Below are 14,695 nucleotides of genomic sequence, written 5' to 3' on the forward strand. Positions count from 1 at the left end.
TCTCTCCAGAGATGCTGCCTGTCCAGCTGAGTTACTCCAGCATTTTGTGTCTATCTTCGGTGGCGCAGCGGTAGAGTTGCTGCCTTACAGCGAATGCAGCGCCGGGACTCAGGTTCGATCCTGACTACGGGCGCCGTCTGTAGAGTTTGTACGTTCTCCCCGTGACCTGCATGGGTTTTCTCTGAGATCTTCGGTTTCCTCCCACACTCCAAAGACGTACAGGTATGTAGGTTAATTGACTGGGTAAATGTAAAAATTGTCCCTAGTGTGTTTTAGGATAGTGTTAATGTGCGGGGATCTCTGTGCGGCGCGGACTCGGTGGGCCGAAGGGCCTGTTTCCGCGCTGTATCTCAATCTAAAAAAATCTTTCAAAAAAATTTAAATCTAAATCAGCATCTGCAGTTCCTTGCCACACCATAAAAAAGGAATTCATCATTCTTCTTTATGCAAGTTCATTTAAGGAGACAAATATATGCAAACCTATCTTAAATTCCCATGGACTAGAGTTTCATGATATAAATATTCAGCACCAAAACAGGCCACCAATCCAAGCCCGGCGACTGTGTGTGCAGGTCACAGAAGTGGTTCTGCAATCAAAAAGCTTTTCACTGTACCTCGGTAATCTGACAATAAACTAAACCAAAGCAACTAAAGCTGTACATTTAAATTTTTTTTAAAAAAAGACAAAATGACATGTATTTTTGGTAGTATAATACAACATTGTATTTAATGAAGTTTTATTTATGATCCACATTTCACTCTTACTTACATAATACATTTATATAGAAAATCAAAGTATATCTTTTGAAACTTTACTGCACCGTCTGGAAAATAGTATAACAGGTTAACAAATTTGAAGCTTTTGCAGTTTCTCCCTTACTGCAAATTAAGTCAATATTAAATAAAAAAATCTATTGTACACAGAATACTTGTACGCTCCTCAATGTAACACCAGGCACTTGGACGTGACGTTGCACGTGTCTTTTCTGCCTCAGAGCAGCACGACATGCAAAAGTGTAAATATTTAGCTGTGGCTTTTGGAGACATCTGCCTACCAGGACCATCCTTCCATCAAGGTCCACCTGTCCCATGTGGTTCACTCACACGTTCCATCATTCAAAGTGCATTTTCACAAACACTCCTAAATTTGGCTGTAGATTCTTTTTACAGGGAGGTCTTCTCCCAAGTTAGGCTTTTGGCTTTTTAGTCAAGACATGTGCATTCATGTGAAATACTGGCATTGTGATACAACCATCCCTAGAAAGTGGTATTGCTGAAAGCAATAGTCCAGTATGGCACCATTCTCCGCCTTTCGAGCCCCACTCCCAAACCAACGAACAGTGAACGAGTGCTGCTGCATGTTGTAAAAATCAACTCAGAAGCAGCTCAACCTTTAGATTACTTGACGCTTTGACAACAAAAGTCACATTTCTTCAGAAACTCTCCTCAGTAGGAAGTGGGCCATTTCTCTGTTAAAGTTGAGGCAGACCCTTTGTTTCAGAAAGCTGTACTGGCCATGCTGACCGATCCCAAAAGCCTCTGCATGCCGTCCAACGATTCCTCCATCTGTCGATAGGCAAGTTTACCTTCGTCACCTGTTGGGGCAATCAGAAATCATGGCGTGTTATTATGAACCTCTTGATCACAGATTTTAGTTACAGCGGACAGAGTGACCACTAGGTGGCGGCAATGGGCAAAAACAACACCACCAATTGAAAAAGAATTATGTGCACGATTTTCACTGTTGAAATGAACTTCTTTCCAAATACAATACAACCCATGATGGAATATGTGAAGTAGTTGGCTTTATTATCATGTTTGCAGTATCCATTTCATCTTTCATGTACCCCTTTAGATCTAACATTTAAAATAGCTGAACTAACATCCCGTAACTCGGTAAAAGCGGACAATTGGCAACAAGGGGCACCATTTCCCACCCCCCCCCTCCATATGGTCCATTATAACGAGGGTTATCTGTACTTTTATTTAATCATTCCCCCTGAACAGGGGGATCAGTTAAGATTCTACCCTATGAATGGGTCTGGATTCACATATGGATCAAATTAGGCAACAATAAAATATTCCCGTCTCCGATGGTAGTGAATGAACTAAATGAGTTGTTTAGCAACAATCCAGTGGTCTGGAGACCAGCACGACCAAGCCAAGCTGCTTTGTCTACATTACAGATTTGTAGTGTGATTGAACTCGGGTCACTGGATCAAAGGTTGCTGTTCCAGTCGTTTAAATAAATAGGGCACGGTAACCTTGAGGCTAAGTTTATCCATAATATCAAAACAGATCATATACAAGCAAGGCACAAAATGCTGGAGTAACTCAGCGGGACAGGCAGCATCTCTGGAGAGAAGGAATGGGTGACGTTTCGGATCGAGACCTTTCTTCAGACCCTCAGGCTCTACGACCACGTCTTAACCCAGACCCCTCCAACTCATACACAAGCAAGTTTGTATTGTACATCCAGCAACTCAGGACGTTGTCAAAGATAAAGAACTATTAAATATTATCCTTCAAATAAATTCTGTGCAAACACACAGAGTTGCATTTTGCACTGCAACAATGACTTACCAAAGGAAAATAGGGTCTGTTTCGCAACATCACGAACGTCTTTGTCAGTCTGACAAAGGTAGACTAATTGATCCATGCTCTCTTTGGCCTGAGAAACACAAATGAAGAAAACAGAAAAATAATTTAGAATTTCTAACTTTTCTTTACAAAGGTAATTCATTGCTGCCAAAATATCTGCATAACAGGACTATCTGGTTTCTAATTTTCCAGCTTGGGGGGCGTGTCCAGCCCCCTCCCCTGACATCAGTCTGAAGAAGGGTCTTGACCCGAAACATCACCCATTCCTTCTCTCCAGAGATGCTGCCTGGCCCGCTGAGTTACTCCAGCATTTTGTGAATAAAAACCTTTGATTTGTACCAGCGTCTGCAGTTCTTATCCTACACAGAGTAAACTGCAATCTCACTGCATGATATGGCAGCAGTTCATCCTCATAACACCATCATCTGAGCACGTGACAAAAGCTGCCAATGTTGGCAGTACTGAACAACTCAGTCATTGATAGAGCGAGAAGAAGATTACAGGTTTCAACGTTTTAAATAAGGTCATAGGGAATAGGAGTAGAATTAGGCCATTCAGCCTATCAAGTCTACTCTGACATTTAATCGTGGCTGATCTATCTCTCCCTCCTAGCCCCATTCTCCTGCCTTCTCCCCATAACCTCTGATACCTGCACTAATCAAGAATCTATATCTCTACCTTAAAAATATCCACTGACTTGGCCACCACAGCTTTCTGTGGCAAAGAATTCCACACCCTTTGCCTAAAGAAATTTCTCCTTATCTTCTTCCTAAAAGAACGTCCTTTAATTCTGAGGCTCTGACCTCCAGTCCTAGACTCTCCCACTAGTGGAAACATCCTCTCCTCATCCACTCTATCCAGGCCGCTCACTATTCTGTACATTTCAATGAGGTCCCCCCTCATTCTTCTAAACTTCAGCAAATACAGGCCCAGTGCCGACAAACGCTCATCATAGCTTAACCTACTTATTCCTGGGATCATTCCTGTAAACCTCCACTGGACCCTCTCCAGAGCCAGCACATCCTTCCTCAGATATGGGGCCCAAAGTACGTCTCACATCTTCTGATTTTTCATTTCTGGCCTTTGTCGAACCATCTTGCCTCAGTTCACCTATTATCTGCCATGATTTGTCCTGCCCTTCCTCTCTTCCAGCTTTCTTTCCCCCAGTCTGAAGAAGGGTCCCGATCCAAAATGTCACCTATCGATGTTCTCCAGAAATGCTGCCCGACCTGCTGCGTTACTCTAGTAGTTTGTGTCTTTAAAAAAAAGTTATCTCGATCAGAATTGAAAACAAAGATGTTCAAGAGCTTTAGGAAGGTCAAAATTCAGAATCTAAAAAGGGGGAAGAGAGTCCCTTTTGGACCACATCTCCCGTTGAGCTTTGGAGAGAAGGCGTTCATCATAGGATAATTACTAGATTCAAGGTACATGATATACAACCCAGAGGCCACATCTCGCCAGCTGGATATTTCCATTGAGCCCGTCTCTGAATGGCAAACCACAATGCCCTTGCTACTCCGCTACCTGCAAAAACCTCACAGGGTAGTTTGGATGGCATCGCCGAACCTGCATCGTCTAATTGAAATAACACACAAGTGCAGATGCTGGTTTACCAAACAACAACACAAAATGCTGGAATAACTCAGCAGGTCAGGTAGCATCTCTGGAGAACATGGATAGATGACGTTCTGGGTCAGAACCTTTCTTCAGGCTGATTGCTGGAGGGGGTGGGAAAGAAAAATGGAACAGATGAGAGGCAGGACAGAGCAAGGCTGGTAACAGGTGAACACAGGCGCGGGGTTTGTTTTGAGAGGCATATTGTTGGACAAAGGAGAGACACAAATTGTGAAGCTGGGGACGTAGGTTTAAGGTGTCGGGGAAGCGATTTAATAGGAATCTGAGGGGTAATTTTTTCACACAAAGGGCGGTGGGTGTATGGAACAAGCTGCCAGAGGAGGTAGTTGAGACTGGGACTATCCCAACATTTAAAAAACTGTTAGACAAGTCATGGATAGGACAGGTTTGGAAGGATATGGACCAAACATGGGCAGGTGGGACTAGCGTAGCTGGGACTTGTAGGCCAGTGTGGGCAAGTTGGGCCAAAGGGCCTGTTTCACTGTGTCACTCTATGCCTATCTAAATACTCTATTCAATAAGTACAAGACATCTCTATGGATATACAAAGATCTCAGAATCCATAAAGGGAACAAAATTATACATTGTCAAGTTAGGAACAGTTCCACAATCACTATATTAAAAAATGTCTGTCTAGTTTATGTTGATAAATAGGTCAAGTATGTGAAAAAATATTACTGTTGCATTTAAAGGCACTCGGTAAATCATTTAACAGAACTGCAATGTAATATCTTTCAAACTCAATGAGGGATGTTTCTATTGCACCAATTTGAGTGAATTGAGGCAGTGTTACTCTGTGTTCGAGTATTCTTATCCTCCATTGTTGTTTCTGAAGGGCTCACCTTGAGATGTGCAAGTGCAGTGCAGCCTACTTTCCTCAGCTGTCCATCCTCATTCTCCAGCAGCTCCAGGTAACAAACCAAGGCCTGAACACAAACACACACTTTCATTAGTCAGTCAAAACTAAACAAGCCATCATCCATCACGAACGTTCACTTGCTGACTGAACAGTCATCACTGTGGAAAGGGTTGAATATTGGGCACTTTCACCGACCAACATCTTGGCAGAAATGATAACATTGACTGTGATTAGTCACAGTCTGGCTCGAAGGGCCGAATGGCCTACTCCTGCACCTATTGTCTATTATTGAAACACATTGGAGCAGCATTAGTCAGCAGCTGCATATTAACAAAGGATAGACACAAAATGCCAGAGTAACTCAGTGGGTCAGGCATCATCTCTGGAGAAAATGGATACGTGGTTTCAAGTCGGGACCCTTCTTCAGAATGACTGTAGTAGTTGGAAGCGGGTTAGAAAATGAAAGCAGAAAGATCCAGGACAAATTATGGCTGGCAACAGATGACCTCAGGTGAGGGGGTTCCCTGATAGGCAGATTGATGGACAAAGGCTCGAGACAGTAATAGCTATCAGCCCAAGTGAGATACATACCTGTGAAATGTGAAGCTAGTTAACAGACCTTTAGTGGAGGAGGGGGGAGAGTGTGCAAAGTAATTCAGGGGAAGGGAGTGGGGGGAGAAAAAGTAATGGGGGAGAGAAAAGGGAGGGGGAAGGGCGGCTGTTTGTAGAAGTGATCTAATATCAGAGAATTAAATGCTTATACCGTTGGGTTGTAAGCTACCCAAGCGGAATATGAGGTGCTGTTCCACCAGTTTGTGTGTAGCCTCATCCTGACAGTAGAGGAGGCCCAGGACAGAAAGGTCAGTGTGGGAATGTGAAGGCGAGTTTAAATGGTCAAACTCTAAAACTGGATTCAAACTGCATAAAATTGTAATCTGAAGAAGAGTTAGGCCATTGAAACCCTGAAACCTATGCCGTTGACCCACTGGACTACTGTTGCTTGTACGACTCCTAGTCTTCTACACAGGAACATACTGAACACCTAATCATGCTCTTCCCCCACCCCGACCACCTGTAATGAAGAGCTTTGGGTGCCAGGATAAACAGTGGAGTTTTTGATTCTATGAAATTTGAAAGTGGTTTCTCTGTATCTATCAAATTCTTTCACAATGCTGTGCATCTAAATTGAATCACCAATAAAATGTAACATGACCAAGTCTTTACTGTTGCAGCCATTTTGATGTGACATTGCCAGTCTCGCCTGCTCTCTTGGTAAAGTTACCTGCTCTGAGATACAATACACTGTACAGGAAACACTTTCACCTGCTCAGGAACAATACACAAGAGAGCCGGGCACACTGCCTGCCCTCAGTTAGTTTCCAAACACTCTGAAGGAAAAGTTTTCATTTAATATTCAACACCTCCCAATTTACAATGTCTCTTTTCAGAGCACCCAAAACCCTCCTCAAGACCGGTTTGGATCAATCAGGTTTTCTGCAAAACAGAAGAGGTAAAGCTTGTGCAGATGTCACGACCAACCTTCTCGCGTAACTTGGTGTCTTCTGCCAGGTTTCTCAGTAAGGAAGCTGCAGTGTTGCAGATCTTGGTGTTGTTTTCCAGCAGGAGAAGCCCTACTGCTTTCAGCCCATCCTTCTGCAGTTGGGTACCGGAGAGATGCTTCAGGGTCTTCAGCACCACGTCCTTATCACACGACTGCAGATTCTGCACCAGGAACACTGCAAGAGATGCAACGTACAGCTGGGAGTGAGTCCACAGGAGAGAGCCGAAAGTCAAGCTCATTTGATTGTTACACATCCCTAACCGGAAACCTACTTGCAGCAGCACAACAAGAAGTTTGTAAAGACAGTGCTCAATGTATAATAAACCAAAGAAACATTCAAGAAATAAAAATGACACCCAATATAGTGCAAAAACACAACAAAGCCCAAAGTTCCGCGTGCAACCCAGGCAGTGGGAGAATAAATAAAAATGGGACGAATGTAGAATTACAGGCAACCTTAGCGTTATGACTGTTATGGTGATGGAAATTCACCCTCACGGAGAAAACTGTGGGATGAAAACTGTGAGATACTACAAGAAGATATGACAAATGGAAAAAAAAATTACTCTCACTTAATTTGTGAGGAATGACGTGAATAATTAAACAATTATTTTCAAGTAGACACCAAATGCTGGCGTAACTCAGCGGGTCAGGCCGCATCGCTGGAGAAAAGGAATAGGTGACGTTTCAGGGTCGGAACCCTTTTTCAGACTGAAAGATAGGGACGGCCAGAACAAAACAGGGCCGGCAACAGATGACCTCGGAAGGGTTGAGTCCATTTATTCAACCCGCACTTGTTTATTTATTGATTAAAATATTATTTTTATTGCTTTTCAAATAACATACAAAAACATTTAACATAACATAAAATAACATAACACAACAAGGCACATCAACAGCAAGGTCACTTATTGACACGTGCCGATGATGCGGTTTCACATTACGGAAAATTGCAATGCAGACTGCTCTCTTTACACAATCCCACCCCTCCAGAACATGGAAGTCCCCTGCATTGTAGGTGAGTGGTTGATGGTGAACATGGACTGGATGGGTTAGATTGCCAGTTTCTGCGCTATCAGACGCTCTAGGGAGGAGAGGCATTGTTAACAAGAGCTGTGGTTACAGAGGCTGCTGTGCAAAGTCCATTAAATGCTATTTTGTCATATGAAAAGCAACAAAGTACCTTCCTCTGCCAACTCCATGATGTAGGAGGGTAAGGAGGGCACATTCTGTTCCTCGATGTGACCCAAGTACTGGAAGATCGTCAGCAGTTCCACACCTCCACTCCGCGCACGTTTTGGCAACGTCCGGTCCAAGATCCTTTCCACTAGCTTGACAAAAACTGCAACAGGAGATTAAAATGATTCATAGTGAAGGAATTATTGAAGGCTGCCTGTAAAGTAAGTAATACCAACTCTAGCATCCCCCACAGTTGGTAGAATCAAAACTAAAACGCAAGATCAATCTAATTCTACACCAACCACTTTACATTTAAGTTCACAACCAAGAATTTAACTCAGTTTTAAGAGAGCAATAAATTGTCCAAACTGAGAGCCCCATTTAATTGCAGAAATATGGCTGAGTGCATCATGAAGTAAAGTATCTAAATCCGTGATGCCTCGGACTGATTTTGCAGAGCAGATTCTCTTCCTTTGTTACGTGTTAATCTCTCTGCATCATCTCCACCAAACTATTGCATGATCATAAAGATCTATACTTTTGAACACAATGCTCCACCTCACTAAAGTTTGCCGGTATCAAGACTATTTTGCGATTATGCTGCCTTTTTTTAACCGCCAGCACGATAGCTGCCTCGACTACAGTCTGTCTGTCCTTTTAGAACTTTGTTGTTATTTTTGGTAAGTTTTAAAAGTCTGTGTTAATGTTCTCTGGTTTGTTTTATGTGGGGGTGGGGGAGGGGGTCGGGTGAAACTTTTTTTCAATCTCTTACCTTGCCGCTCTGCGGCCTAACATCGTGGAGTTGGAGGTCTTGCCTGGGACTGGCTTTGAGCCCCCCCGTAGGGCGTGGACTTACCATCCGAGCGTGTGATCCCTTGCCTGGGATCGACACTCCAACGCGGCCTGTGGACTTCAACATCGCAGAGCTCGCAGTCTCGGGTTGAGACCGGTCGGGAGCTCCAAGCTGCACGAGGTTTGACTGGTCCCGACCCGGGGTAGATCACCCGGATGATGCAGAGATCCCCCCCCCATCCCCGATGCAGGAGCTTGATCGCCCTGATGAGGAAGGCTCGCCGTCAGCTACAGGAGTCAAGATCGTCCCGTAAACGGAACGTTAGAGGCCCCCGACCGCTGGAGGACAAAGAAGGGAGAGATGGAACTTTTTTCACCTTCCATCACAGTGAGGAATGTGGAGGAGTCACTGTGGGGGATGTTCATGTTAAAATGCATTTTGTGTGTCCTGTTGCTTTTTATTGTTATGACTGTATGCAAATGACATTCCTCATATGTTGCAAAACATACTTGGCTAATAAAGTATGATTGTGATTGATTTATTTTGCCACACTATTTAATGATAACCATGATTCTGTAGTTTGGTATAAAAAATGAATAAGTTGGAAATGTTCAGACGGTCAGGCAATGTTTCTGGAGAGGAGTAGTTATCATTTCATCGGATCATGGACCTTTCATATCAGTAGAGGAAATAAATAAGAGGGTTTCATGTTGAGTGAGCAGAATCTTTGCTTTGTGCCATTTGCAACTCTTGAAACTGCAGTACGATTCCAGTTTGAACTGTAGAAACTGCAGATGTTGGTTTACAAAAAAGGGCACAAATTGTTAGACTAACTAAGCGGGTCAGGCAGCATCCGTGGAGAACATGGATGGATGACGTTTCAGGTCAGGACCCTTCTTCAGACCCGAATGGTCCCAACCCGAAACATGGCGTATCCATGTTGCCCAGGGATGCCGCTGCCTTACATGCTGAGTTACTCCAGCACTCTGTGGCAATTTGTGAACTGTTCCCCACCAGTCCCTGTGGAACATTAACCTCCATCCCACCTTTGTTCTTGTCCTTTGCTCAATGTCTTCTGCTCCACAGCCTGCTATCACCCAACACCTATTCCGCAAACACTGATAATGCTATGTGAACATTTTATTTAGTTTAGTTTAGTTTTAGAGATATAGCGTGGAAACAGGCCCTTCGGCCCACCGAGTCTGCGGCGCCCAGCGATCCCCGCACATTAACACTATCCTACACCCACTAGGGACAATTTTTACATTTACCAAGCCAATTAACCTACAAACCTGCACGTCTTTGGAGTGTGGGAGGAAACTGAAGATCTGGGAGAAAACCCACGCAGGTCACGGGGAGAACGTACAAACTCCGTACAGACAGCGCCTGTAATCGGGATGGAACCCGGGTCTCCGGCGCTGCATTTGCTGTAAGGCAGCAACTCTACCGCTGCGCCACCGTGCCGGCCTTAAGTGGTGCTTTATTTAAAAGCTTTGTCTTGACATTTCTTACTCCTCATACAGATGCTGGCACAGATGTTGAGCGAGACCACCCACCTGTTTCGGCTGGTCCCGAGTACTGCTCATTCACTCTGCTCCCAAAGCTCAGGTTGAGCTTCTCCAGGACCCTCTCCACCGTGGTGCTGTAGAGGTTCGGGCTCTCAGCGCAGTGTGTCCAGAAGGAGAAGACTGTTTTATCTTTCAGCAGTGGCATGACTGAATGGAAATAGATCACAAACAGAACAAGAATGCCATGAACAACTTCAGCTCTCACTATTATTTTAGAACAAAAAGCAACAAAACGTAAAGCCAAGGTCAACACAAAATGCTGGAGTAACTCAGCGGGTCAGGCAGCATCTCTGGTGAGAAGGAATGGGTGATGTTTTGGGTCGAGACCCTTCTTCAGACTGATGTCAGGGGAGGGGGCGGGACACCTGGCTGCACCAAGCTTCAGTGCGTCCCTCAGCAAGTACTCCTGCAGTCTGGAGCGGGCCAGTCGGCAACATTACCTGATGGACATCTGGCTGTGCTGGGAGACCAATACGTTTCGGGCAAACCAAAGAGAGTCTTTCACTGAGTTGATGGTCTTCCAGCAGTACTTGATGTCAGTCTCTTTAATGTGCTCTTGGGAACAGCCCATAAATCAGAGGGTCCGAGCACAGGATGAGCCATGACAAGGATGCATGCTTCCTTCTGCAGACTCTCTTCACAAACCTCAGTCCCTGATACCACAGGTCATCAAGGCTCAAGTGAGAAAGGACAACAGTTCATCACCTGGACTTGGCTGATCCAATTAGGGATGGGTGAGATGAACTGTAAAGAAGGGCGGGTTGGATGGAATAGGAAGATTCCAAAGAGCCAAGGCTTTTCTAAAAAGCAATTCTTTGAAATATCTCACTCACCCTCTTCGGCAGTGCTTATGTACCCGGATTTGTCCTTGCTGAGTCTAGAGATCACTTCTAGAGTGCGGGCTTCTCTCAAAAGCTTGTCCAGTGCATAGATCTCTCGACATCGTAGCGGTCCGTAGATACCCAGTTGCTGCAAGGTGAAATATTAAGGTGGTTACAGGTTAACAATACCCCACATGACCAGCCTGACCAGCACCAGGTAACCAGTTGGTGTTGGTTTTCTCTACTTCTAAACTAGTGCATTTGATAAAAGACAAGAAAGCATCAGATCAATTAACATTACAATAAGCAAAAATAACTCACAGTCATTTTAATTTCGGGTGGGAGAATATAAACCAGAAATGCTATTTCTCAAACCGAGGAAGCCATATTGGTCAAACTTACATAAACTATACATTTGGCTTTCAGTGGCTGAAATTGTAAAATAAGGACACAATGTGCATTATTTAGATTGCATTTTTCAAATCTGTATACCCCCAGTGCTTCACAGTTAATAAAGTACTTTCAAAGTGTAGTCACTTTTGTAACGCGGGGATCATTTCAGTCACAGACAGCAGCATCTCCATCAACAAGACTGATGGCAACTAACAGACAAAGCACCGAGGAAATTCGATCAAACCAGGTAGAGAAATAAAAGGTCGAGAGAAACTGTATCACAAAGAAAACAAAAACAAAGAGAGCAAAATAAACGGAATTAGAAATGTTGAAAATCTGTAATAGTTGTTTATATTCAGAAAACAGATTGAACACTAAGTGATTCCCAGTCTGAAGAGAGATCAAATTAACTAAGTACTTAACCCTGCCAACTCTAATTAAAAGTTACTCTGCTCTTGATTTCCAGTATTAATTTTCTCGAGTGTGATTGAGCCTTAGGTTCAGACAGCTAATACAAATAATAGAGTCCAGGGAAAAAGTGCAGAGGTGGAAAGGTAAATAATAGGTAAAGGTCCAGGAGTACCGCACACAAAAATGGGATGAGTGTAGGATTAGTGAAGTTGATGGTTGGGGTGGATTGGCACCCAAGACCCCGTTTCCTTGCTGCATCCCTCTGTGATTGTCAGACTAAAGCAGGCTGTGTAAACCGAGCAGTCGTTTCTGGTGACTGATAAAGTTCTTGTCAACCCCCAAGGGAGCTGGCAGATTTGCATGTAGAGTTTGTCGTTGATGTGCGCATATTTTTCCGCAACACTTATCCCCTTACTTCACTCAGTTTCCCCAATTCAGAACACTTCAGGCACATCTTTCCATTCCAAACTTACTTTGATTCTAAAATCAGCTAATGAAAGCTTCTCGATTCTACATAATAAACTCAACATTCAGCGTTCTCTTCCTTTCTGCAGCACCATTTGAACTGCTGCACTGGATAACACAGTTGCATGTCACGGCAAGTTATGAGCTGTTCGCCAAGCCAGGCTAACCAGAAACAGGTTTCCAAAGGCAGCTTCCCATCACCAAGGCCCTGTGCAACACATGCCCTTCCCACAGTGAACAGCAATTGCTGAACGATGAAATGCATTGACAGTCAACTAAGCCATGCCGCTGCTAACCCATCCAGAGCACGTCTGCCTCTCCCTGACATCTTAGGCCTTTATCCACCCATCTGCAAATCATATACTGGAATGCAAAAAGGCCAGAACAAATCATGGTATTATTTAATTCAATTCAAATCTTGTAAAGTACTTGAAACTCACTTTCAGTTTAGTTTAGAGATACAGCACGGAAGCAGGCCCTTCGGCCCAACGGGTTCGTGCCTACCAGCGATCCCCGCACACTAACATTATCCTACACACACAATAGGGACAATTTACAAATTTACCAAGCCAATTAAGCTACAAATCTGTACGTCTTTGGAGTGTGGGAGAAACCCGGGGACAGGTCACGGGGAGAAAGTGCAAACTCCTTTGCAGCCATCGTTCTCCATTGCCTTAAATGGAATGGCTGAACATGTGCCAGCCATGATTGAATGGCGGAGCAGACTCGATGGGTTGAATGGCTTAATTCAGCCCCTATGTCTCATGGTTTAACCTGGCACAGGTTCCACTGACACCCCAGCAGAAGTTCAGAAAGTTGCCAGTGCCAGTGCATAGCTAAAATGACAGAAGCAAAGACCACTGTGGAGTTGAGGATATCCCCATTCACAGTGAGTGTCCTTCAGAAGTGGTTCCAATTGACAATCTAGCTCTCCCAGCAAAAACACGGAGGACCAGAGCGATTTTAGTGCCATCTATTGTTGTCCACCAGTGCCACCTGCAGGCTAAAGTGAATACTGCAGAACAATCAGTTCCAAGTTGGAGAATGTATTCAAAATCATTTTGGCGCAGCGGTAGAGTTGCTGCCTTACAGCGCCAGAGACCCGGGTTCCATTCTGACTATGGGTGCTGTCTGTACGGAGTTTTTAGGTTCTCCCTGTGATGGTGTGGGCTTTCCCCAGATGCTCCGGTTTCCTCCTACACTCCAAAAACCTACAGGCTTATAGGTTCATTTGGCTTCGGTAAAAAAAATAGTAAATTGTCCTTAGTGTGTAGGATAGTGCCGAGTATATGGATCGCTGGTCGGCGCAGACTCTTGTGGGCTGAAAGGAATGTTTCCGCCCTGTATCTAAACCAATGATATTGAATAATGAAGAACTTTACTGTTGCCGAATAGCTTGCTTATAAATTGCTGATGACTGTGGATATCGTACAGCAATCTTCGCACGCCCCTCACCACTGACAGGCACTTGGCTTGGCTCCACTGGATTCAGACACGTGGCCCAGGTAATGTTAATTCAATGCAGTAATTCTGCACCCTCTTGTGCATACTTCCCATAGGAGAAGGAAAACACACCCAAACGCCCTTTAATCATTTTAAATTTGTGCGATTTAATTTGGTGGACAGCATTAAATTGTTCCACCTACTCGTTGTAAAGATAAAGATCTGTGGCAACCATTTAAAGTTAAGCACGAGCAGCCAGAGGATGTTCTTGCGGATCAATCCATAAACTTTGGGCAGGTTTGTTACAGGTATTGTTCCTTCCACAACCCCTAAAGGCAGGGTTAAACTGCTTCTGTAGCAGATCGTATAGACAGCTACACTACTTAATGAATACGTTGAGTGGCATTGTGCAGCACCGGCTGGGAAAACAATGAGAACTATGCATGGCCTGCCAAATAAAAGCTATGCAAGGCATGTCAAACTCTCAACCACCACCCACACCCCAAACAAGGTGAGAATGTTACCAGCAGAAGCTTGTTGCAGTTGTTCACGTGCAGGGTGAGCACCTGGTCCAAGTACTCATTCCCCGTTGTCATTGGAACCGGACTTCCTTCCGAGCCGCTGCCGACTCCTGTATCCTCCGTCAGTGCCTCGCTGAGTCCGGTGGGAAGCCCTCGCCCACGCCCACTGCCGCCAGGCCTGTCAAGAGGAGCAAAGCCAAAGTCACCTCAGTACCCACAATGCTGGCTGGTGCAATCCAGCGTCTGCTCAGGACCGGCAGGCTGACCGTTTCACAACAGAAACACAAAATGCTGAAGATACACAACAGGTCAGGCAGCATCTCTGGAGAGAGAAAGTGTTAACTTTACAGCTCTGAAAGTACACAAAACTGCACCTGCTGAGATTTGAGGCAAAACCAGAATTGCTGGAAGAATTCAGTTAGTCAAGCAGCATCCGTGGAAATAA

The 14,695-nt window shown here is 44.5% G+C and overlaps 1 protein-coding gene across 6 annotated transcripts in view; it reads right to left on the minus strand.

Annotated features, from left to right (window-relative positions):
• Window positions 1–707: 707 nt before the first annotated feature.
• The window catches only part of ripor1 (RHO family interacting cell polarization regulator 1), a 206,915-nt gene continuing 192,927 nt past the window's right edge, over window positions 708–14,695 (minus strand). For all 6 annotated transcript variants that reach the window (XM_078400348.1, XM_078400347.1, XM_078400349.1 and 3 more), the window contains exons 15-22: window positions 14,254–14,428; window positions 11,030–11,165; window positions 10,185–10,343; window positions 7,840–7,998; window positions 6,635–6,831; window positions 5,079–5,162; window positions 2,584–2,671; window positions 708–1,595 (exon numbers count right to left, since the gene is read on the minus strand). In XM_078400348.1, coding sequence (XP_078256474.1) covers window positions 1,498–1,595; window positions 2,584–2,671; window positions 5,079–5,162; window positions 6,635–6,831; window positions 7,840–7,998; window positions 10,185–10,343; window positions 11,030–11,165; window positions 14,254–14,428 — 1,096 coding nt within the window. In that variant the 3' untranslated portion in view covers window positions 708–1,497. The remainder of the gene's footprint in view (window positions 1,596–2,583; window positions 2,672–5,078; window positions 5,163–6,634; window positions 6,832–7,839; window positions 7,999–10,184; window positions 10,344–11,029; window positions 11,166–14,253; window positions 14,429–14,695) is intronic.

Source organism: Rhinoraja longicauda, chromosome 6 (genome assembly GCF_053455715.1).
Source record: "Rhinoraja longicauda isolate Sanriku21f chromosome 6, sRhiLon1.1, whole genome shotgun sequence".
Lineage (NCBI taxonomy): Eukaryota > Metazoa > Chordata > Chondrichthyes > Rajiformes > Arhynchobatidae > Rhinoraja > Rhinoraja longicauda.